Source organism: Bombus pyrosoma, linkage group LG6, assembly GCF_014825855.1.
Source record: "Bombus pyrosoma isolate SC7728 linkage group LG6, ASM1482585v1, whole genome shotgun sequence".
Classification (NCBI taxonomy): Eukaryota; Metazoa; Arthropoda; class Insecta; order Hymenoptera; family Apidae; genus Bombus; species Bombus pyrosoma.
The window spans coordinates 11,630,073-11,652,853 of record NC_057775.1 but is presented as its reverse complement, the minus strand read 5'-3'; the positions used below and the strand labels follow the sequence as shown (position 1 = coordinate 11,652,853).

Genomic DNA, 22,781 nt, shown 5'->3' with positions numbered 1-22,781 from the left:
AACAGCTTTAGTTGTTTTTGTAATGTTGTACAATCGAATTAATCAATAACTGGTAATTATGTTTTGGTAGCGATTTAAAAAATACGCCTTGTGAGATGTTGCATCGTTTATTAATAATAAGTAAGTGAATACCATCGTATTTATAATCCGTAGCACTGTGCTGTATAAATTTTTGAATATTTATGTGATAAAGCGTTCACCGCATAAGTTACGAATTAACGACTCCTTCGAGAAACAACTTACGATAATTGTAAGTGGATGTCCGCCGTATACCAACGCATCAAGATAAATGTATATAGATATATATGTGATCGAGATGCTGGAACATATTCGATAGATCAGTAAAAGCACTACAGAGGTTAGCTATTACTGATAACAGTAATAGATGTGCCATTGTGTTTGCGCTGGTGCTAGGTACAAGGAATATGAATTAAAGATAAAATACTCTGTCAATATCGCGCATGTTTCAACGTTTTGAATACACGTCGAATAGAACGAGGATGATAACTCTTGTCCTTCAGAAATATTAGACCGGTATGCGTAGTGTCGCATCTATCGCTTGATAGCCACATCGTATCGTATCGAACAACGATCATAGTACAACTTTGGATATTAGCCGATCCCCAATCCCTTATCATTCGTGAGACAGTTTGTCACTTATACAGCCGAATCTACATTTACGATCGCGCGCAGATTACTGGTCCAGTTATGGCTTTGACGTTTAGATAGCTTTTGGCTCTGCTACAATTGTGTTTCGTCAACGTGTACAGAATGATAGGAAAGGGAGAAAATAAAGAAGAAAAGCGGTAAACGAGGGTAAAACAAAAATTAGAAAAAATAAAACGAGGAAACTATATCAATAGGTTAGAACAAACGCAGAAGCGGGCCGAGGTACATAATTAAGGCAATTCGCGTTGGATCTTCATCACAGAGACATTAAATATGGTCAGTTTTGTCCATTACAGTGGTGAAAACGAAGGGATAATGACGACGGTCGCGTCGACGTTTTCGTAATTCGCTCGAGTATACTTGCGCGATGCATCTCGCGTAACGAGACCAGCAAACGTCATCGTCTTCGTTCTTTTCGAACATTACAGACCGGCTGGCTCAACAGCCTGTGAAAACAACACTTCCGCTGCCTGATATTCCCAAGGGCGTGCATAGAAACATGAAGGTTCGTTAAACACAACGTGATTTATTGGTTTTTCGTCCGGATTTCCACGGCCCCTGGAGTGTTCTCGTTCTAGAAAACCACGTCGTTTCCTTCTTCTTCTATAGAACAGTATCGACTAGTTTGCGACGTTATCACTCGAGTGCGTTGATGCTGCATCAGCTAACTGCGTTTTATAATTCTTCGTTGATAAACGCACAGCAAATGTAGGTATTATCATCTCTTTAATATTACGTTGTCCGAAAAGTGTCTTTCTTTTACAGACACGTCTTTTACAACAACGCGTCTTTATACAAACCTTATGAAACCTAATCTGTCGAATGCTGCGACCTTTATTTTGATAGAACAAAATGGATCATAGGCAATTCGATAAAATAATCTAAAACGAAAAATGTTGTGCATCCATTATTTCCTTATAAAACGAAAGGAACTTTGCGGACAACATAATAATTAAGAGACCTTAGAAACTCGTCTACAAAAAGTAAATCATCGATGCGCTATCGGTTACAACACTGATCAACGTTCATAACAGAGATTTTGTGTATTCGATATTTTATGTGATCGCATTTCCCTTTTGCCCGAAGATAACACCATCGGAGGTTGGTAGTATTCATATCCGTTTTGCACCGCCACAACAGTCGAGCCTACGCTCGTGCGCGAGTCCACTTAATAATGCAGGTAGAGAATACCGATGGTCCGGGACGCGGCTCGTGTAAGTCATGATTAATATTTCAGATGTCGACCATGCACGGGGGTTACTGGGCGTTTCGGCGATGGCGGCGACCGGGGTTAAGACTGACCATCGCCGGCCCGAGCGAGGTTTCGTTGTCCGGCAGGTTGTTAATTATTCGCAAAGGAAATTAATGCGTTGCCGGTAATAATTTATATCGGCCGTGAAATGAATGGTTAGCAGACGGAATTATTCACGCTACGCGTCTCACTGTTCGTCCACTGCATCTTAACCGCGTTTCTAACGTTGTTTCACGAAGGAATTAAGTCTCGTAGGTAAATTTTGACTGAGACTTTTCAGTTCCTTTTTTTTTACCAATATATAGTTGCGGTTGATTGAATGTGGCTAAGGAATGACACGCAAGGTGTCCACTCAAATTATTGGACCAGGAAATCTCTCAATCGCTTCTCTTTCTCCTGCAGATTCTTAAAGGATGTTCACAAATGACATTAAACTGACTGTTCACGTTGTCAGATCAGTTTTTACGTTTCAAGCTAACGCGATGCAAAGCAGGTGGATTAAAAATTCACGATATGAACTGTAATATTTATCATTTTCGGAATTGCGTCACTCAACAGTCGTCGATTCTAATTTCTAATCGTGTTAGCGGATTCTCGTAGGTTAGATCAAAAAGTTACCCAAGAAAAAACCGGGCTATGGTGTAAGTGATAAAGTACAGACGATTAAACGAGTATACGGACAACGCGTTGTGCGGCTGAAAATTTCTTACGTACCGTACGAGCCGGAAGGAAGCTTTTAACTTCGGCGAACTTGGCTGATTTCGAAGTGTAAAGCGGTAAAATCAATCCACCGTACTTGGAAGTAGTTTCAACTTAGCCCGGTTTCACCCGAAGTAGTCGCCTCGTTATAATGAATTTACCGAGTTCGCTGTTTAACAATGCACATCTCGCCGACATGGCTGTGTTCCGCGGCGAACGATAACCCGTTGAAATACGTTACGAGCCGACCGTTTCCGGGTTCGTAATACCGCGGGTTTAGATCTTCTAATCTGTTTGATACATAGCTCGCCGCGTGACTGAGATTGTTTCATGCCCGGAAACCGGCGTTAAATCTCCTTTCCGTCGCCATCCCCGCGAAGATGTTATTACTATTTTAATTGTGCCATGTGTCGTCGACGTATCTCGACACGGGACCTTGCCGACAGGAATTTATTCTTTCGAGACATTAAACCTTTTAGCGTGTAGGTTATACGTTCTATGGGTAAGTTGAATTCTGCTAAAGCGTTTAAGACTAAATGTTCTGCGGTTGAGATATGAAGAACCAAAATGTTTAAAACCTTGTTCAGATTAAGCAAGCGACTTGGAAGCAAGTGACTTTAGTTTCGGTTTTATCGCGATCAACGAAATAGCCGAATCGTTGAACGTTTTGAGGCAACTGGGTCAGAAAATAGAAGGCAAACGGGGCGCTATGTGGTGTTTCGATAACGTTAATCTAAGATCTTGAATGTTTAGGCAATTAATTTCGAAAATATTTCTTTCTAAAAGATTCCTGTACCGTCGTATCGATTTGCATTGAGTCGTCTTCTCAATTTCTTGCGTTCTATTTTAATCTGTCCTGTATTTGGCCAGGTTTAATTTCGTTTTGCTTCTCTTATTTTCCATCGCGACCAATCGTATCGACTGGAGACGTCGTGACGCCATGCGGTGGTCATCCTACCAGGAAACGACCGACCTCGAAGAATATAAAATAAGAAAGTTGAAGGGGAACTCGCGTAGAGGGAAACTTTCCTAAGCGACGGCATGTTGCGGCTTTCCGCGCTATTGTCAGTACGCGAATAATGAAACGCTTCGATAACTAATTCATGGTATCGATGACGATGACGAGAGAAGTTGCGCGGCGGCGTTTGTGAAATATAGACTGTAACAGGTGTAGTGGCCATTCATTACGCTCGAAAATAACGTGACTTCAACGTTGAAACAGTGTAAATCCAACGAGGAAAAATACAGAACTCTGAAATTTCAATTTCTCTATCTTTACCGGTGTTTCTATTTCTTCTCTTTCGTTTTCTTTTTTTTTTTCGTTGCTACATCTTCTTCTTTCTCACGTTTGTTTTCCTCCCTCCCGCGGAATAATGCATTAAAATATTTCCTAGTAGCTTTCCGTCGTCGACTAGCAGAGAGACGAGGATTAAAACTCTTTAATCTAGTAACCGAATTATCTTGGTGCACGATGATCAGTGCTGAGAATATTTATATCATTTTTAAGTTATACTGTGAATAAATTTAAATGATGGCGTTTTTGGTTCTGAGTTGTTGGTCTAAACGTGGCTAATTTTGATTTTCACTTTTCTTCCTTGCCAGGTTAATATTAATTTGACAACAGTTCTTATAAATTTTTGAAAATAGCTAGTTGCAAAAATCATAATTCTACTTTTTATTTCAACGAAACTGTGATTCATTGCCTGAGGATTGGTTGACTACGCTACTAGCCAGGACATTTACTTACCTTTTCACTTCCTATCTTTTTCTGTCGCTGCATATTTATATTCAACGATAAAATCAACTTGGGCTATCCTTAAAAAAGAACTTGCCGTAGATTCGTTAAAACAACGTCGTTAAAATCACGATTTAACCCAATTTATTCGTATTTTTTCATCAGTGAACTTTTTTTAAAAAAAATGTTATACGAATCACTTATATCATTTGTTCAAAACTGAACTTTTTAAACTAATTTAAAGTTAAACTATTTAATAACAAATTTCGCTACTGCAAGTTTACTGTTTTTGATTGATATAATCGAGTCAAATTAGAGAGTTACCGCCCGGTGCTGCGCGATTGTTGCACATTCGTTGGAGCATGTAAGTTCTATGAACGATTATGCAATCACCGGTGACGTAAAACTAATTTAAAACGTTAACATCTAACAGTGACACGGTCGCCGTTGCTAGCTGTGCGATAAAACGTTCCGAGAATGCCTGTCTTGTAATATACGTCGAAACGTTAATAGGAAACGGAACGACGCGCAAGAAAAAGATAAATTGAACGAAGCACAAATTTCAAACAATATGCTGCATACGCTGCGTATCTTCCTACTAATTTAACCGAAATTTTCAAGGTGTAAAAATGCATAAAATACGTACAATATCGAAAGCTTTCAAATTCAGAGAACCTGACATTCAAAGTTTTGAAAATCACGATCTTTAATAGGGGAAACAAATTTCTATCGAAATTCCAGTTCTTCGCTGTAACATATAAATATAAATTTCTATAAAAATCCACTGACTACATATAATTTTCACTGTATCGTATTTATGAATATTCTAACTGCAACATGAAAGTGAAGATGAATGGAGCAGCCAGTATGAGAACGCTATACAATCCAAATTCAATATTCCCGAACTATAACAAGCCAACAAGCGACTTCTTTCAGAAGCTAAGTGCAATTTTTCTTAGTTCTTCCGTCAGAAACATACATAACCTAATCACAACGAAAACGAAAGACTCTCCAGGGGTTCAAAGTGGCACTCTCCGAGTCCCTTCCTTTTCCCAGCCTCTCTTAAATTACACGTTGCCACTACCAACGACCACCTTTCCTATTTGACGTGTAATTCTCGTCATCACTGCTTTGTATACCATACCCTCGACACACACAGAATTGTCCTAAAACTGGCTGCTTCCTTTCGTTATCTTTCTTAGGTTAAATAAACAGACTGCAGCTGCACTCGAGAAACAGAGGATTCGTTAAATGGGACAAAAACAGCGTCGGTAGAAGCTCTTTGTTCGCGCGAAATACGATTAAACGTTGCAGAAGCGGCGTTTCTACGGAGCAGTTGGTTTTTTATGCTCAGCAAAAGGAAGTTTCATCGTAGGCACTCGATTCGATGCGCCACCGCCACTTTTTACGCTCAATCGTGCGTGCAGCCGTTTTTCTCTTGTTCGACGATGACTTTATTTTGTAAATCGATGAAACAGACTCGTTTATTTTCACGAAAGGGGGACATTTTATGATTTATCGGGCATTCTATAATAATTAGATTATCGGTGTTTGTGCACATTGGAATTTTGTGAATCGACAGATAAAGGAATTGAACTTTCAGAGGAATTTCTGCCACCTGTTAAATATTTATGAGTAATATTCTACTTTGGATCTTATATATATTGGTGGATATTATGTGCATTCCGTGGACTTCTGCATCTTTCAATTTCTCATAAATAGGTAAAAATCTACAGACTGATAACGATTTAGTTGGGAAGCTTAATGATCGAAGATAAATTTCAACTTTGAATTTCCCTTCAATTTTCTTACTACAAGTCAGATATCTTTGGCTTGCAGTTAGCTATTTTCGTATTCTAATAGGTTAACGTGATGTGATGGATTCGGGAACACTAATGAGTTTGTGTGCTAATTTCGAGAGAATGTAGGTAACGTAGGCGAAGAAATTTTTGATTTAGGAATGTCTGTATTTGAAAATTGAAATGCTATTGAACGCTTTGACAGATTGAAGTTGGACCGATTTGTACGCTTAATGATTGAAATTTTGCCAATGAATAATTATGAGTTATGTCTAAAATGTTTGAAAATGGGTTATTAATCTCTGATGTATTCAACAAATTCATTAATCTTCATATTGCTACATAAAGTTATGAACAAAGATTTTCTATTTCAGAGTTATGAATTATTATGTCCTGAACTTGATATCTTGATTTTATTACTAATGAAGTATCAATAGCATGAAATATTAAATATGCAAGTAAAACGAATCGATTTACTTATCAGAAAAAGTTATGCGATAAACTATTGAGATATCGCATTCTTCCAGACAATCCTTGCTAATCATTTACTTGCGATACTGAGAGATTTTTTTAAGAGTAACGAATTCATCCCTAACAAAATCTTCTTCGAATCTCAAAATATCAAACAAAAACGGTACCAGAATACACAACTGAAAGAACCGACACGAAACGAAAGAATTTGTATTATTTTCCAATAAAATATACGCTATCCATATTTAATATTTATACAAGCACACGCATAGATGCACTAGTTCAAACTGAAATTCACACTACGACTAAACACGACACAAACTGCATCGATTTCGTACGAAAAGAAGAGAAACGATAGTTATTACGCATACTCATTAGAAAATGTATTAGATTGCCAAACAAAGCATCGGCTTATTATGACACGGCGGTGGACCGCGGCTCGTTTTCCACAAAGGTGAGCGCTTGCTTTAGGCCTTTCATCAAAGACCTTGCGGTTTAAGAAGCGGAAGGAAGAGGAACGGGATTGAAGCAGGAGGCGAAACGAGGAGTGGCCCTTTCAACGGACGACACTTTGCACCTGTTGAAGATACGGCTTCTCCTCTGCTATTTCTTGCTCGCTTTTCTTTTTTACCCTTTTTTCCCTCCGAGTCCCATCCCACTCTCTTTCCTCCTCCTCCCTCTCCTTCTCCTCTTTTCTATTCATTTTTTTTCTCTCTTCTTCTTTTTTTAGGAAATCTTACTCTCACACTGAAAGTGATCTCGAGCCACGGGCACCGGGGGTTACCAACGAAAATGTCACCGAAGTTTCTTTTCCCCGACTCTATTCCATTCCATTTGACGTCTCGGAAATTGCTTTTCGATAGCAGCCTCTGTAGACGGTCCCCGTTGTTCCCTATGCATATGACAGTTAGTAAAAAGACACATTGTGCGCGCCGGCTACAACCTCTTACGCGTATTTTCCCCGTGCCCTTTATCGTGCCGCCGCGATAACCCGCCAAGCGTTCCGCTGCCTATCCTCTTCTTTCCGTCGACGAAAGCGGCGAGGGTGGTTCGCGTTCTCCGAGCGACCGATTAAGAACAGGATAAAAAAAAAGAAGAAGAGAGAGAGAGAGGGAGAAAGGAAGGAACGAAAGGAGAAAATAGAGGAGGAGGAAAAAGGGAATTCATTTCTGTGAGACGGCCAAGCATCGAGTGAATCGATGGCCAACGGTACGCGTGGAACTCGAATCGATTTTTGTTCCAACGATGCACCGTTTACTCTTTTCACGTTCTCTCTGTTCATCCAATCCGGTGTATACTTTACCGGTATTTATTCGCGTAGCCGGCACGTCGGAACGTTGTTCCAGCCTCAATGGGCCGTGGCTGTAAAACGAATTGTTTAGCAACCGTTCGTAGGAAAATGAAACGTAGTTTCTCTCACACCATGATTGGGTTAGTTGTTTCCTTTTTACTTCTTCTTCTTCTCTGTTCTTTTGTTATTACACCAGTTACAGATTAAGATCAGATATTCTTTTTATCGATTTCTATTTATCCCGGTCTTTGTCTAGACGCTCCTTTTGCCTTTTCTTCTTCTACGTATTGTCTCTCTGTAATTAATCTTTGATAAGAGGTCCTGTTCGTTCTTGTACGCGAGCGATTTCATCAGGTAATTTGATGGATCTTATATCTCTCTATATATTAAATTTCGATACGTAAGGGCACCCGATGAGCAGCTCCCTTCCACAGACGTGTCCTGCTCTCGATGGTTCCCCTACGTCGCAGGGTAAAAGCTTCATATTGATTTAGGCTGCGTTGAGAGGGAAAGGCTAGCCTGGAACGCGTCGATGCTATTCAAATTTCGGGGATTCGTGTTTAACTTGGGAGGAGTGGCGAGAACTTTCGACAGTGGATTTATGAATCCCTTGTAAATCGATTTTTTATGACGATATTATGAGCATACTTCGGGGAAACTGTTCTGAATAGTTAATGACGTTTAGATGATATAGGATGTGAATTTTGCTTGAGTTTTCGAACGATATTGAAAAAACAAAAATATTTCACGTATTGTTCGTTATTGTTTATTCTTCTTGTCCATCTTAAAATCCTTCTATAAAATTAGCAAAATCGTTTTTATTAGCAAAATTTTCGATAAATAAATAAATAAATAAACTGAAAGTCTTCAAGAACAGCGTCGAATTGAATTACAAGAACAGGAGAAAAGATAAACGAATGGATCATGAGAAGATGTTTAAATTTCGAACCAAATTTCGTAACGTCAAACACAATGTCCATTTTTACAGTTCTTTTCAATCGACACCTCTTTATTTCTAATTTGTATTTATCACCGAGGACTGGCCACGGGATAAACAAGTTTTGAATGCGCCAGCAATTCGCTGTAACCCCAATTTATCTTCTGACAGTCATATTTCATCGCGACCCTCGTCAAATGCCCCACGTTCGTTAGGCGAAACGCATAAAATTACCGACGTTCCAGATTAATCGTCAGGTTCCATGATCGAAGGGATTCTTCTCGGACGTAACACTATTCACAACTAATTAGGGGAGTTCGTCGAGTGCGCCAGATATCGTAGATTGCAATTTGATTGCGCTGTCCATTTTGATTACTCGTCAATATCGATTCCACCTACGTTCGGACCATTTCGAATTCTAACTCGCCAATAGTAAAGCATACTGACAAAAAGCTTCTAATTATAAAAAAATATAACTCCAAGTTATTATATTCTATAGCACCAATCGCCAATACTAAACTATAATTCCCAGTTTATAGCATTCTCTTAGTAAAACCGCCTAACTAAACTCTGTATTCCAAACATATTGCAGAAAACTCACAGTAAGAAAAATCACTCTCAACGTCCCTAAATCCTGAATCTACAAACAACTACCTAATTAACCTATTAAGTCAAAATCTCAGTTTAATACTACCAAGCGTACCAATCTTTCCCAACCGCTACTTCATTCCCTTGAAGTTACCAGAGCCTTTCCCCTGCTCCCTAAACCTAATACTCCAAACATCCCCTCGTGTAAAACATCTTCACACTTTCCTACTGGTCTACAAATTGCATCTCGTAAATTCTCAGTGGGTTAGGTTTTCGGTGAAGCGATTCGAGCTTCCTGGAACAAGGAATCCTCCGCAAGGATTGATCCTGGCTGGTAGTGGCCGGAAGCGGAATTCGCGGTGACCCATGTCTTTGACCGAGCGCGGGCTTTCTTCAGCTCGACGGGAATTCCTTCCGCGGTGAGAACCGTCGCGTCGCGGGGGGATGGATTTTGTTTGCGGTGGACCGTTGCCATGACAGCGGCGGTCGCTCGGTCATCGAATGCACCTTGGACGCGCTCTCGCGTTCCAACGAGCTTACTTGGAAAAGTTCGCCGCCCTACGAATCCTCGTTTTTCAGTCTTCGCGCTAATACTCTTCGAAGGATTCGCACGATACGTGCAACTTCCCTATAATGTGTATAAACGGTGTATGTCTTTGCGAATGAATATTTTTTATATCTTCGTAGAAATATTGTATGCGTAAAATTTAATAGCTGTATCTCTACATCTTATGATCACTAAAATTATGATGCGATCGTGTATCGATTTTATTAGGTCGTCCGAAAAGTTTCTTTCGTTTTATAAGGAAATAATGGATGCACAACATTTTCTGTTTTATATTATTTTATATAATTACATATGATCCTTTTGTTCTATCAAAATAAAGAGCACAACGTTCGACAGATTAGGTTTCATGTTTGTATAAAGATGCATCGCTGTAAAAGACTTGTTTGTAAAAGAAAGACACTTTTCGGACAACCTAATATATTGTGTATCAAAATGTGCCGCCACAGTTTTCTAATATTCGTGCGTTCCTCTTAGAACAAATGTTGCCACGGAAGTCAGTTATATCCACGATTATAAATCTCGGGGGTTCGTTAAACCCGTGGATCCACGTTACCTCTAAGATCATCAGATTACACCTAGAGTCCAGCGAAAGCCAATACCGTCAGCATCGAAACTAATGAATACTTCATCGACCAATAAAATGGCCGGTATATACGGGGAGTGGTCCTAATCGGTTCCAGCAGCGTATTATGTCCCATCGAGTAAGAAATCGAAGAAAAATAGTTGGGTCATTTTTCATCCGGGAGCGCTACCCTTCGTGAGCTGGACACTGAAGAGGGGACCGAGGCGATACGAGTTTCTCGAAATATGACAATAAATCGAAGCCCTATAATACTATAACCTATACGAAGCCAGACGGTCTGTTATTTGTTTCGATCAACGGTGGACGCTGGTACGTAAATACGACAGCGTAATTGACAGATTTCGAGAGCGGTGGCGCTCAAAAGATCGTCAGGAAACGGAATAAAAGGCAAACAGCGGCGCTTGTTGCACGTGCCGGGCCACGGTGGACATTGTTCTGAGATACTCGCGCCGGGAATAACGGTAAACAACGAACCAATATTTCCAATCAACGCTGGTCAGCACAATAAACCGTGCACAGGTACGCTAGCGCTACCGAATCAAAGCGATTCTATGGAACCGGCCCCGGCCTACCGGTGAATACCAGACCCGAACACTATTATTTTTCTAGCCGTGGTACCTGCAGCACCGGCCGATTTAGTTTTTTAACCGGAAGTGTGAGCGACAGCGACAAAACTGGCCGGCTGGACTATCGATTTTATTACCTGACGCGCGTACGACGCGTCGTTACATGTTCGACAATATGCGACACGTGACACCGTCGAATAAAGAATAACCATGGACACCGAGAGGTTGATGGAGGGAGGACGTGTAATGGGAGCACGGTGTCGAGTGCTACTGTCGTTTGTCCCTGTTATCCTGCACATCCAGCGCTCGTTAGCCACGCCGAATAAAGAACCGATATGGAGATGAATTTTCTTAAATACGAGGCTTTTTCGTGGGTATATGGCGAGCTGAAAATGACAGTAGCGTTAGGCAAGATTTTAAACAACTTTTAACAACTTTGAATTTATTTTTATCGAAGTAGCTAGAAACTGGCTGTCACCGGTATAATTTTCAGCCCATCATACGGTTCAGTTGCTCTGAACGAAGTACGATAGGATTAGGTTTTGTGGGTTTTGGCACGTTACCTGTTAATGAAGCAGCTTAAACTGATATTACCGAGGTAATCGTAACTAAAATTTGTTTATTAACGAAATCTACAATACCGATACAAATTACACCTAAACGCATTCCTACCTTCGCGTATAATAAATCTCCAACCAGTCCATTACATAATACAGCATAAACCATCCAACCACGAAATATTTAATCCACAAACAGCCAACATTCCGCACCTAGCCTCGCTATTCACACACATATACGTAGCAAACAGCTTCCAATACTAACCTTCTCAACTCTCGCCGAGTCATAACTCGCGTAATCCCGCTACGCATCCGAAAACCCAACCATCTCCGCAGCGTAAAGCCGGAAGCTACGGCGAAACGCGAATTAGAAAATCCAATCTATAGAAAACGCGGCACGAAATTGCGGGAACGAAGAGTACGAAACGTGACGGTGGGGGAGAAGAGCGGAAAGCTCGCGGAAAGGAGAATGGGAGAGCTCGAAGGGAGAGAAGAGGGCATAACACAATTACATGTGGGGCTGATGCGGGGACGAGCTTGCTCTCGGCGCCACGACCTTCCGGCTAAGGCAAGGGAACGAAGGAAAGAGCCCAACGGTGGGTGGCAAGATTGAATATGAAAGTTTAATGCGAGCAATATCAGCGCTGCTGCCCCGGCCCTCGGCTACTCGCTCTATCAGACGTCTCGACTATCGGGCCTACCCATCTTGCCCATATCTCTCTTTATATCGCGGCCACGATGCCTTCTTCACCGGATTTCCATCTTTGATGTCGCGAGGATTGGTCTCGTTGTCGCGATAAAGAAATGGTAGGATGAACGTTTGGGAGAGAGCGAGAGTAGGCATTGAGGTGTTGTGAAATCATCGACGAATGAACGGAATTTTAATTCTTTGGTAGTTGTAAGCATCTTGAATTCTAAGCGACGCTTAGTGTTATCAATGGATAACGAATAGGTGAGTTGATAGAAACGGGATTTCGTTTAGAATTTGTCACTTTGCTTCACTTTCTCCAAATGAATTTCCTATGAATATTTGCACGTTCTCACGGTTCTGAAATATAGAATTGAGCTATTAACCCCTTTTTTCATCTCATATGTTGTTAAAAAGGGTATCAAACACTTTATTCTTCTTGGTGAATAGCTACCATAAACTCTTAAAGAGACCCTTTTCTTCTTTAATACACTGTATAATACCCCAGTATCTATAAAGCCTTTCTCTCCCCTTCAAACAAACTTAAATCCCGCAAAATCTATACGCGCAATTTATTTACAGTCCTCGAAAGTCTCGTTCTCTTCGTTTACCTTTCGCTTATCGACGAGCCAGCGGCGGGAAGAAGGAGCAATTAGGTGGACAGGGAAACGGAATGGAATGCTGATTACCGTTTATACCGGGAAAGATTATCAATTAAAAACTAACTTTCACGGGATATATTTTGCTTGCGGATGGAATTCACGGTCTCACTAAGGCGTTTAGTGACTATGCCATCGGCTATTTGTAAAACTTTCCTCATTAATTACCGACAAGATTCAATCCCCTCATCTCTTCTATACTAAACTCTTCCCGCTATAGCTTCCTGAGACGCCCATCTTTTCCCGCTGTCTTGATACCCTTTTGTCCTTCGCCGCGGAAGGAAGTTTAATAGTATATTAGATCGCGCGTTCCTTCAACGAGCAATTATTCGCCAATTAACGAGACGAATATCGTATCCGTGTCGTACTTCGGTCGAGTCAACAGGCGGTGACCGAGCATCGGTTAAACTTTGTTGCAGCGTTTAACTACAGTAGAATGCGAAATACAACTTTATTTCAGATGCCATTAAAATGTGTTTTCCTGCGCTATAAAGATTCACAACGATATGCATATATTGTACGAATAACACCTAAAAAGAGGAACAAGGAACATTGAAAATTAAAGAATATTTTTCTATTTTAAATTGGAACTTTCCAGGAATACTGGACAATTGATTGATACGCCCTGACCACTCGACATACGCCGAGAGGGATGGATTAATTGGCGGAAGTTACGTACCGTAAAGATTAGCCAGCAGATTAAATATGGTTAACAACCGAACGAAGAAATTTTTTTTAAAAAGCAAGAAACGTGTGATATTTTCATTATCAAAACTTACGAACATTAAGCTCTTCCAACTTTATTTCTATGAAAAGAATTGCATGAAATATGCCGCCTATTACAGGCCAGATCTCCAACATAATTTCAAATTGTTCTCATTACAGCATAGCGAAGGTTAAATGGCGAGCAAAGGTAAAAAGAATAGCGAAACAGCGTGATTTTTTTAAGTACTCCAACACGTAGTCTCGTACCTCTTTACACGCTGATAAATAGGAGCGAGGCTATCGAAACACGGGCTCTAACCACCTCCCTAATCCAGCCAACGAGCTACTGTTCTTATCCTCTACACTTCCCTCGATCCACCGTAACTTTTTCCACAACCATCCTGTTTTTCGAACGGTTCCGCGCTTTACAGCCAGGATTAGCTAACCTGAAATATCTGGGCTACTTTATAGTGTCGCAATCCCAGTTCATGATTCCCTGCAAAATCCTGTTATTTTACATAAGTTCTTTACTGTTCGGATTATAGTGCAATTTGGTGGTATTGCAACATTTAGAAAACCAATACTGTACTCTTATCTTTGGATTTTTTCGAGTGCAGATATCGTACAAAGCTCTAGCATTTCATCGCTAAACTGCGGATCTTTCTGGATAATTTAAACATGTTAAAATCCATAAAACCTACGCGATGTTCAAAAATATTCAATCTTTTACTACATAACTTGTTGCGAAAACAAGTCAAGTACTTGAAAATGTTACAACTAAGGTTAAATCACGATCTTCAAAAATTTCTACGTGAGGCTGCTGAGGAATGAGGAGATCGCATTAAAATTTGTTCCGGATTAGACCAAAATCACGCCTGTTGAGCCGCGTGTAACATAAATGATAGGTACACTTACAGCGAAGCATCGTTGAATCAGCCGCGGCGTTGAATCGAGCCACGCGTACTGTCATTTTCGCGTCACGGACCGTCAAGCATCGTCGACAAGAATATTTCGACGTGATGAACCGTTGCCGCTGTGATGTGCGCCGATTGTCACAGCCAATCGGTAGCGCACAGGATGCCTGCGCGTAAACAGGATACGACGGTATGTGACGGGTGTCGTACGAGCTACGAGTGGCGATTCCACTGAAAATTGAAATGATACGTAGTAACTGCTATCGAAGGTGATGCGTGATTTATTTTTCCTACATTTTTTTGCATTTACGGACGGAACAAAAGCGAGCTAAAATGAATTTTCACGGTGATGGCGAATGCGAATGGAAAAAATATTCTACCTCCAACAAATTAACTCGCTACGATGTCAGTAGAAAGTACCATTTTTCGTTTTACGTTATTACGATTTAAAAAGTGGGATTGTTCTCGCAACGTGCAACTTAAGTAAACGCGGACTCCAAGCAACGACACGGGTCGAAGTGCCCGTTGCAAGTTGCCTATGGAAATTAATTACAAAAGAAAGTTTAACAAGGACAGGAGCAAATTGAAGCTTTCCAAGAAAGGTGGCAGTAAAATGAAATGACGGTGATATCGCGAGAGCACGCTGTTCTCGAGATAGCTGTAGAGCGTATGCCGTGTATAACCGGATACGTCAAATCGCGTTGATGACTATACCCGTCGTTGACTCGACAGAGGTACACTACCGTTCATAAGTCAGTAGGACGTTGTTATATTTAAGTTAGATTATAAAGGAACATTGGAATTATAGAATAAATTTACGTGTAATTTTTCCATTATTCCAAGATTTCAAATAAATTGACATAGTCTTAGGATAATTATCAATTTATCAGTTATATTTCCCTGTCTCTGTTATGAAAGTTTTTCGAATAAAAATAAAAACTTAGTAGGAAGAAATTCAAGAAATGAAATTTCGTTTGCCTATGGAGGATTATTATAAATATGTTTTAATAAATGTTAGATTTGTAATTAACAGATGATATGATGAATTATGAACGGTAGTGTATTCGTTCTTAAACGCGATGAAATCACTAGTCACCGATCCGTCGTCCGACAACCAGGTTTACATCCCATTTCGATCTTGAACAATCATATTTGCATAGTGAGCGACACGTCGGACACTCGTTCGGTTCGATGGACAAGCCGATGACAATGAGGCCACGTTTAAGAGCAGACGCGTTGGGATAGGCTTGACGTGGTCCGCTGAGGATACGGGCGACCCTTTGTCGATGAGTTAATGGATTACAATGAGAAAAGGAATTGGAGAGAGATCCGAAACCTTGTTTTCGTGAGATGAAAATTAATGATCTTTAAACGTCCGCAAAATATTCTCATCCCATTGTACGTAATTTTATATAGAAGACAAAACGAGGCAAAATGATTATGGGGAATACTTATACTTTGGTAATTTGAAAATATTTGGAAAATTATGTTTAGTGTTGGAATTATTATAAAAAGGAAATACAACTTTAAGCATGAATATATCTTTTTGGCAACTTGGAATTGATAACGATATTTAATTTACGCACATCGTCTCTCAAGGAAAACGATCAAACCATAAAATTCCGCCAATCCCAATTAACTATCGTTGGCAATCGCAAGCACTAAAATCATGCAAAATTTATGGTTGCAGGCGTTGGTGACCGATCGTATCGTACAGGATCCGACACAGAGGGCGCCGCTACTACCGATAATCCGACAACACCATTCCCAACGCCGCCTCCAACCTTGACGCCGAATCATCGACAGGCATCTCCGTTTCCCCTGGAGAGCACCAACTCTCGCCGGCATCATTACAATGGGAGCATATCATCGGAGAGATCCCGCAATGGCAACGGTGCGGAGTTAATTAGAGCCGCGAGCGAGTTACGTTTGCTCGTATACACTTGCAACGAAGATGATACTTACAAATGCCACGAGACGAGTCTCGCTAACGTTACGTTGCGAGTCAACCCGGTTGACTTGATTAATGCAACAGAAACGCTCGCTACGCGATTCGGAATAACATTCACGATATCTCATCTCTGGCTCTTGTAAATATTAACTTGTTGTTGCATCGATTGCCGATTAATGTAGTCGGAAAGTTAGAATAGAATACCAGGATTCTTTCAGAAAAATATGGAGAGTCGGTAGAAGCGTACTTGAACGAAACTTTTAATTTTGGGAGAAAAGAAGCCGAGTGTTAAAATAAGGGAAATTCGTTTAAACAGTACTCACGTGGAAGTTCTTATTTTATTATTTGCCTCGATGGTTTTTATTTCGTCTTAGTTTTTAAATTTGAATCTTCTTCGTCAACCTGTACTTTTTCTTCCTTTATAAAGGTACTTGGTTACAAAAGTACTTGAAGAATGAAAAAGTACGATATCAAGTATCCGTGTAAAAATTAACCAAACGTTTAAAAAATATCATTTATATTTATTCTTTTCCATTCCATTCCACGACGAATTCCCAGAATAAATGTGTAGTAGCTGAAAAATGTGTCCTTATTCATAGCATATAGCATCTTTAAATTCCATTCGCTTTAACTGTCGCAAGACTCTACGGAAAGATATTCTAATGTACCCAAAGATATTCCAACGATTCTGATACACCGCAGGTGAAACGGTTTATGCGGCGCCATCGAAAAAGACGAACACCGGTGGCGGGACCTTGGGGCGACGAACGCGACGAGGTCACACGAGTGCTTTGAGTAGCAGCTCCACGGCCAGCGATCGTTCCGAAACCGTCTTCCCAGACGAGCATTCTCGTATGCATCTCACCAATGGTAAGTTCACTTTCACATCATCCCAGCGCCATCATTTCTCGCGCCATTGCCTGTCATTGCATCATGAATTATTCGTTGTATTATTTGCCCATTGCATGTAGTCATTCCATTTGCCGCCAAATTCTCGTACTCATCCTCGCGCGCGAACGAAAGTAACGCCGTCGGAAAACGTACAGGTTCGTATTTTGAGATTCATGAGATTATCAAGCCTGCACGGTTGCATATTGACAGTGAAAATCCTATAACAATAACGTATAAGCATTCGATATATATATATAATTATATATTGAAAATGACGAGATTATAAAATACGTGTAATTACGCACTGTAAAGAAATTAGAAAATTAGAAAAATTGTGCATCGATGGCAAGAATATTGGAGAATGAAGAATCGTGTACATAGGAATATCGATACCATGATAGATATCACGAACATGGGAAAGCAGGACCGACTATAAAGCTCCACTTCTGGCGAGGGATGTAAAGCCACCTCCGGAAAGCAGGAAACACGGTCACGTGGCACTTTGAGGCCACATTGGTCATTGGTAACTGACTCAATGATGTATATCAGAAGAAGAAAATAAATTAGTTAAGCATTTACACTAACTCACTCTTACTCGATGAAAATAAGATAGCGCTTGCGCGATCTCAACCAATCATCAATGCAATCCCAAAATACCACGTTCCTCGCTCCTCGGAAACGGCTTCACCTCACTCAGTTATTACTCATAACATATATTGGATCGCTCGGAAAGTTTGTTCCGATTTTTAAGGGATTCGGTCGATGTAAGAAGGCATATTAAAAAGTTTTTTGGCGAAAAACCCGAGAGGTTCTGGAAGGATGGGATATTCAAGTTACGTGAAAGATGGAGAAAGATCGTGAAACAAAATGGCACTTATATAATTCAATAAATGTATATCAAATCGAAATATAAATCGAAACGAACTTTCCGAACAATCCAATATAATGTATTAGGGGACTGAGAATTTTGATGCGTCAACTGGTGGCAGAAAATTAAACTACTGAGAGTATCCATATGATGGTCAATGTTTAAATGTACAGGTTGTGACAAACGAGCGTTTTTATATTTGTTTTAATGTCTTTACATTGTTCGGTATAATAGGAGCCGGGTAATCATTTGAGAAATCAAAAAAAATGTACGCGATGGAATTTTCTTTTGGAAAAAGTAAAAGTAAAATACATAGGTATGCATTCACATATATTATGGCATTCTTGGAAACGGAATAGCTTTTTAAAATTGGATCAGACGACTAGTTTTTTTTTTTTAGCAGTTAAAGGAATTAATTTATTAGGTAGCGAGTAAAAAATTTTTCAAAAATATTGCAATTGGTTGGAATTGCGAAGAAAAATGTAAAGGTCATTTTTTATAACCTTTTTTCATCCGAACCTGTAATGAAAATTTAAACAACAGATTTTGAAGATTTATGACATGCTGAAAATTTCATGAAAATCGGATGATGCAAAAACAAACGGCAGACATTGCAAGATGTAGATTTATTACAGTTATAGGTCGAATGTTGTGAGGAACTGCGATTTTCAACATTTTTTAATCCTTTGTAGCTCACAGTAACGTTAAGCGATCTCAATGAAATTTTCATTTTAAATTTTCATTCTACGTATGAGGTTAGTAAACATTGCTCGTCACGTATCTTACGACGAAGTTAATGCAATGAAACACGAAAGAGATTAACAACATGGAAATTCGAAATTTTATACAAGGAGTGTCGATTTAAAAAATCGGGGCGAATACATCGGGATGGAACGCATCGAAAGCAAAGAGGTTAGGAAATGCTTACAATCGAGTATCGAAAGTAACAAGGTTAGAAAATCCGCGCGCATTTCGAAACATTGGGTAGTTGCGCGCGAATAAATTCATTGATTGCCGCGAGCGCAACCGGTCCCGGAAATCGCAACGTAAAATCTCCCGCGAAGCGATAAGTTAACGATCCGTGCCTCAAATACGATTACCAGACTAACAGGATTACCGGCTGGTATCGAGCCCCTGGCCTGAGTTAAATCGGGTTTCGTGTAAACGTGTTTCTCGTTAAAAGCTTAATATTAATAGTCACCCTGTTCAACCGGAAGGATCTGCTATTTTTATCGGTACATTGTTGCAATTCGATACAAATCCCGCGTCTTTCTTCCATACCGAACAGAGTGACACAAGTGACATGTAAATTGCGATCTGTCGCGAGTGACTTCATTCCTGAGATTTCTGGTGAGTCATTTAAAGAAAGTAGAAGAATTTAGGAACGGTTTTTTCCGAACGAAGCTGAGTCGATCATAGATATTTTTAGCAAGTCGTGCCATGACTCGAGTGTACTCCTTTTATACTTATTTTTTCTATTCTTTGCATCGTATTACTATATTCTGTGCTTACTAAAACATAGTACGCGATATTAAGGTACTCCGTACGAGCAAAGATTGGGAAATCGGGAAATAATATAATGTTTAACAAGGTTGAGTTCATTAAAAAGAAAAAAGAACAGTGTCTTATACGTATTAAACTTTTACGTCCTTCTGTAATTTCATTCATAAGTTTCATGTATAATTGCAAGATTTCAAAATGTTTGCTTCAAAAGTCTAACAAAAGTTTGCAAAAACTTAACCCAGGTATCTCAAGTAGATAAGAAAAGTCTTTGTTCTTTCGGAAGGTTAGAAACGAGAGATCGCGATAAACCAGGCGCCAAAGAATCTCCCGCGAGGATCCAATTCCGTCTCGATCTTTACCGCGGGCCGCGCGGGACAATTACACTCGAATTTCTGGTTTGCTCGGCGCACAGTTCCTGGCGTGGTAATTGCGATGCTTCGCGAAACGGCCGTAGGCAAGGGACTGAACGGAGGATCTTGAGGCAAAGGCAAATGTTTCAGACGGTGCGCCACCGTTACGCTGGCTAACAGCGTCGTAATCGACAAACTGCCTTATGGGTCGGCTCATTAAATAACCAAGGGACTCTCGGTTTTGAGAGATAAGTTCATTGTTGTTGGATCCTGTGGTGTCGTGGCTCGTCAATGTAACCGGTTACGAAGTTTCCATAAGGGCGACGACGTCCGCCTTACATATTTTCCTTTCGTAGTGTCAACGAGGAAACGACTGGTCCAAGCAAGCAGTCTCAAAGAAGGTTGCATCGAAATTTAAATTTCATTTGTTCGTTAAGTGAAGTTATTGAGCAATAAAACAATACTGATTCGATTTGCACTCGTTTCTGTGAACGAACGAGCTTCTCAGAATTTTAAAAAATGCTGGATTGAATATTCTAAGCAAGGAAATCAGGAAGAAAGAATTTTTTAATGCATTAGAAGGAAGCATTTTTCTGGTAATTGCATGCATATTTGATTATCCCGAACAATTCGATTTTTCGAATCGCCTCGGTTCCAATTGGTACGGATAGTTGCCTGTTTACTATATAATTGTTTAAAAAATTTGAACAACACCCAGTACTAAAAGGAAGGTTTTCACTCTTCGAGAAGCGAAACAGGAAACGATGGCGAAGAGGGCAGGGGAAGGCGAGGAGTCTGGAAGAGTAACCGAGTTAGCAGTTGCGAGTGGCGAGGCCGGACTAGTTAGAACGTAGGTCAGCGTTAGAAGTTAGCTGAGCGGCTATATTGTTTTGAAATGCCGTGGGTATTTAGGCCTGGGCTGGTCGCGGGTACGTCGTTCAGCAGGTTCCTCGGTGTGCCGCGTAACGCAGTTTTAGCGTTACCACGGAGATGAGAAAGTAGCTTTGCGGCTTCTCGAGTTCCCTGCCCTCTCAGGCATCGTAGTCGTGGCTCCGTCGGCGAGTTCTCGATGTCGTCGTGGCGAGGCTGGCTGCCAAACTTTTAAACGAAATTTCGTCGGATCTCGTTTGGCCGGGGTGTTTCGTTGACGCCGGAGCCCCGGCTACCAATTAGTCGTCTGCCGATATCGCGAAACAACGACGATGTCGAACCGTGTTGGGGTGTTAGGAAAGCCGAGAGGCAAAGCTGAGGATAGGAACAGCCGGGCAAAGATCGAGCACGCCGCACCGGTTACGGGTCGTTTCGTCCGGGAATTTGCTGCTTCGCCAGCCATTGCCTCTGCTTGCCGAAGTGTGATCGCATTACGCGTAGATTCCGTGGAAATTAGCGGCGCGGATTAAGACCCTGCTTCCCTTCGTTCGACGCCTATGTAGAGCTTCTTAGGTCGCGTACATAAGGTTAGGTAGGTACATAGGTGGCGCAACGCTGCGAAGACAGATACTCGGCTCCGAGTCTTTGCCCTCCGGGCGCACAGAGGCGCCCGTTAAAGCGGATCGCTAGATCAAACTTCTCGACGTTGACGTATCAGTGACACGTGAACGACGACGGCATAGACGTGGGTATCTGTTGGTGCGTGTGTCGCCTCCGGTTACTCCGTCGATTCCGTGTCCTGCTCCTGAGGATTGGTTAAATTTATTTTCGGACCGTGAAATGAGAAATTGTAAAATCAATCTAACGTTTCAAGGAGAAAAGATGGATGTCCAGGATGTTCGACGTAAGGAGGAGAGTTTGATTAGGATCAGTGGATTTTATAAAAGCGTAGATATCTCTCGCTAATCGATGTAGAGATACATATGCTTGGATCAATTTTACGTTTATAATCATCACCAGAATGTAATAGGACTTTTTTAAAATATTTTAATACACAATTCGAGCGAAAAACTCGTATAATAAATGTTAAAATATTTATATGTCCCATAAAATTTGCGAATCGTCAGGAAGGAAGAGTTTCATGGCTATATACTCGCATTTAATACGTATCTGGAGTAGGTTTATGTGGATGTGGGATCGTAATTGTGCCGAGTCCCTAGTGACCAGCAATTTAGTAACATGGTTTTCGACTGGCCTATATTAGACTACGCTGATCTAATGTAATATCAATCGTCTTTCTGACGGTGGCGAGCACGGGGTTAACGCGGGCAAGCACTGACCGTTGGGAACCATTTGCTAATAGATGCCACGAGATGCCTCCATTAGACCGCAGGGACATTCCGACAGGCAATATAGCGTCGAAGATTGTCGAATTACGGATCTCAAGATGACGTTTACTCTGTATAAAATACTCTATAATTAAGACTATTTTAATACCAAAATATGCTGGTACTTTGAACGAAATTTAAATTTGTATGAAAACATGTTCGGAGTTTGCCGTTTCCCACGTTGGTTTTTGAGGTTAGAATAGGCACAAGAGAGAAGAGATTAAAATCCCTAGCATTGTGCTATATATATAAATTTCTTTGTGGAAAAAAATATAATAA

The 22,781-nt window shown here is 40.6% G+C and overlaps 1 protein-coding gene across 6 annotated transcripts in view; it reads left to right on the top strand.

The window, feature by feature from the left end:
• LOC122568532 (teneurin-a) overlaps positions 1–22,781 on the top strand; it is a 699,158-nt gene that overhangs the window by 280,950 nt on the left and 395,427 nt on the right. For all 6 annotated transcript variants that reach the window (XM_043728382.1, XM_043728381.1, XM_043728380.1 and 3 more), the window contains 2 exons: positions 16,372–16,575; positions 17,335–17,502. In XM_043728382.1, the coding sequence (XP_043584317.1) occupies positions 16,372–16,575; positions 17,335–17,502 (372 nt within the window). The remainder of the gene's footprint in view (positions 1–16,371; positions 16,576–17,334; positions 17,503–22,781) is intronic.